Below are 1,042 nucleotides of genomic sequence, written 5' to 3' on the forward strand. Positions count from 1 at the left end.
ATCTCAGCTATCCCGATTTTGTCAAAGTTATTTAATTATATCTTGAATTCAATTTTATTTCTTATGCATTTTTGTCGATAATAGAAGCGAGAACATTAAAAAGCTATAAACTGCCCGTGAAACTCAAAGTACGCCAAAATTAAAAATATGACCAAAATATTCTTTGTACTTCTATATTTGTACCAAATTAGAATGAAATCGGAGTGCACTTTTTGCGTAGGTTTACTTGTAAGCCGTAACTACATATTTTTGTTGCGTCAAACAAAACTTTGATTAATCAAAAAATTTGCTCGAATTCCAAAGAAGTGTTTGGTTGATTCAACCAAATCTTCTTTCTGTGTGTGATTAATGTATGGATGTTTACTTTATTTATCGTTCGCGCACAACTCCCGAGTTGTCAAAGTTTAAATGGACAGCGCGAGCGCGCGTGCGCCGGCACACCCACGTGGTCGGGACGAGAAATGGCCGCGGACGCGGTCGCTCACTCGCTCGCTCCAAAAAACCAGCCGCGACAAGTTGCCTAATTTGGTGATCGGCGCGTGAAGATGTCGGATGGACTCACACAATCCCGGCATCTCCTCGAACGTCGCGATGCCCTTGCCCTCGAGATCCAGCTCAGGATTCTGGATCTCCCGCGCCTCGTCCAGCACCTTCTTCGCTTTTGACATCTTCCCCGCAGGAATACACGACACTGGCGCGGCCTGATTCATTGCGCGGCAGCACACACGTCGTCGGAGGGGTATATCCGCGAGACCGATCCGCGTTCCCGGCCCTGGAGGATGCGTCATCGGCTACTCCGGCGCACTCTATTTTATCGTCCCGACCAACGGAACCGACTCGGCTCACGTCAGATGGCGGTTGCTGTGCCTTTAAACGCGTGTCTGACCAGGCGACTTCCTTCAATAAACACAGTGCTGGTATTAATTGCCGCGTCAGCTAATAAATCTGAGTACTCGCATCAAGCGTTTTCGGCCAGCACGGCCGCTGACTACGACTCCAGATGACTCTTCCCACTCACGTTTCAATTCATCTGACGTTAGTC

General features: G+C 47.7%; 1 protein-coding gene across 1 annotated transcript in view; it reads right to left on the reverse strand.

Moving 5' to 3' along the window:
* The window catches only part of LOC116844886 (ras suppressor protein 1-like), a 12,821-nt gene extending 11,817 nt beyond the window's left edge, over window positions 1-1,004 (reverse strand). The window contains exon 1 of the mRNA XM_032817007.1: window positions 563-1,004. Within this exon, the coding sequence (XP_032672898.1) occupies window positions 563-788 (226 nt within the window). The 5' untranslated portion in view covers window positions 789-1,004. The remainder of the gene's footprint in view (window positions 1-562) is intronic.
* Between the last annotated feature and the right edge of the window lie 38 nt (window positions 1,005-1,042).

This window comes from Odontomachus brunneus, unplaced genomic scaffold (genome assembly GCF_010583005.1).
Source record: "Odontomachus brunneus isolate Ranch 3 - 2012 unplaced genomic scaffold, Obru_v1 Obru_scaffold_047, whole genome shotgun sequence".
Classification (NCBI taxonomy): domain Eukaryota; kingdom Metazoa; phylum Arthropoda; class Insecta; order Hymenoptera; family Formicidae; genus Odontomachus; species Odontomachus brunneus.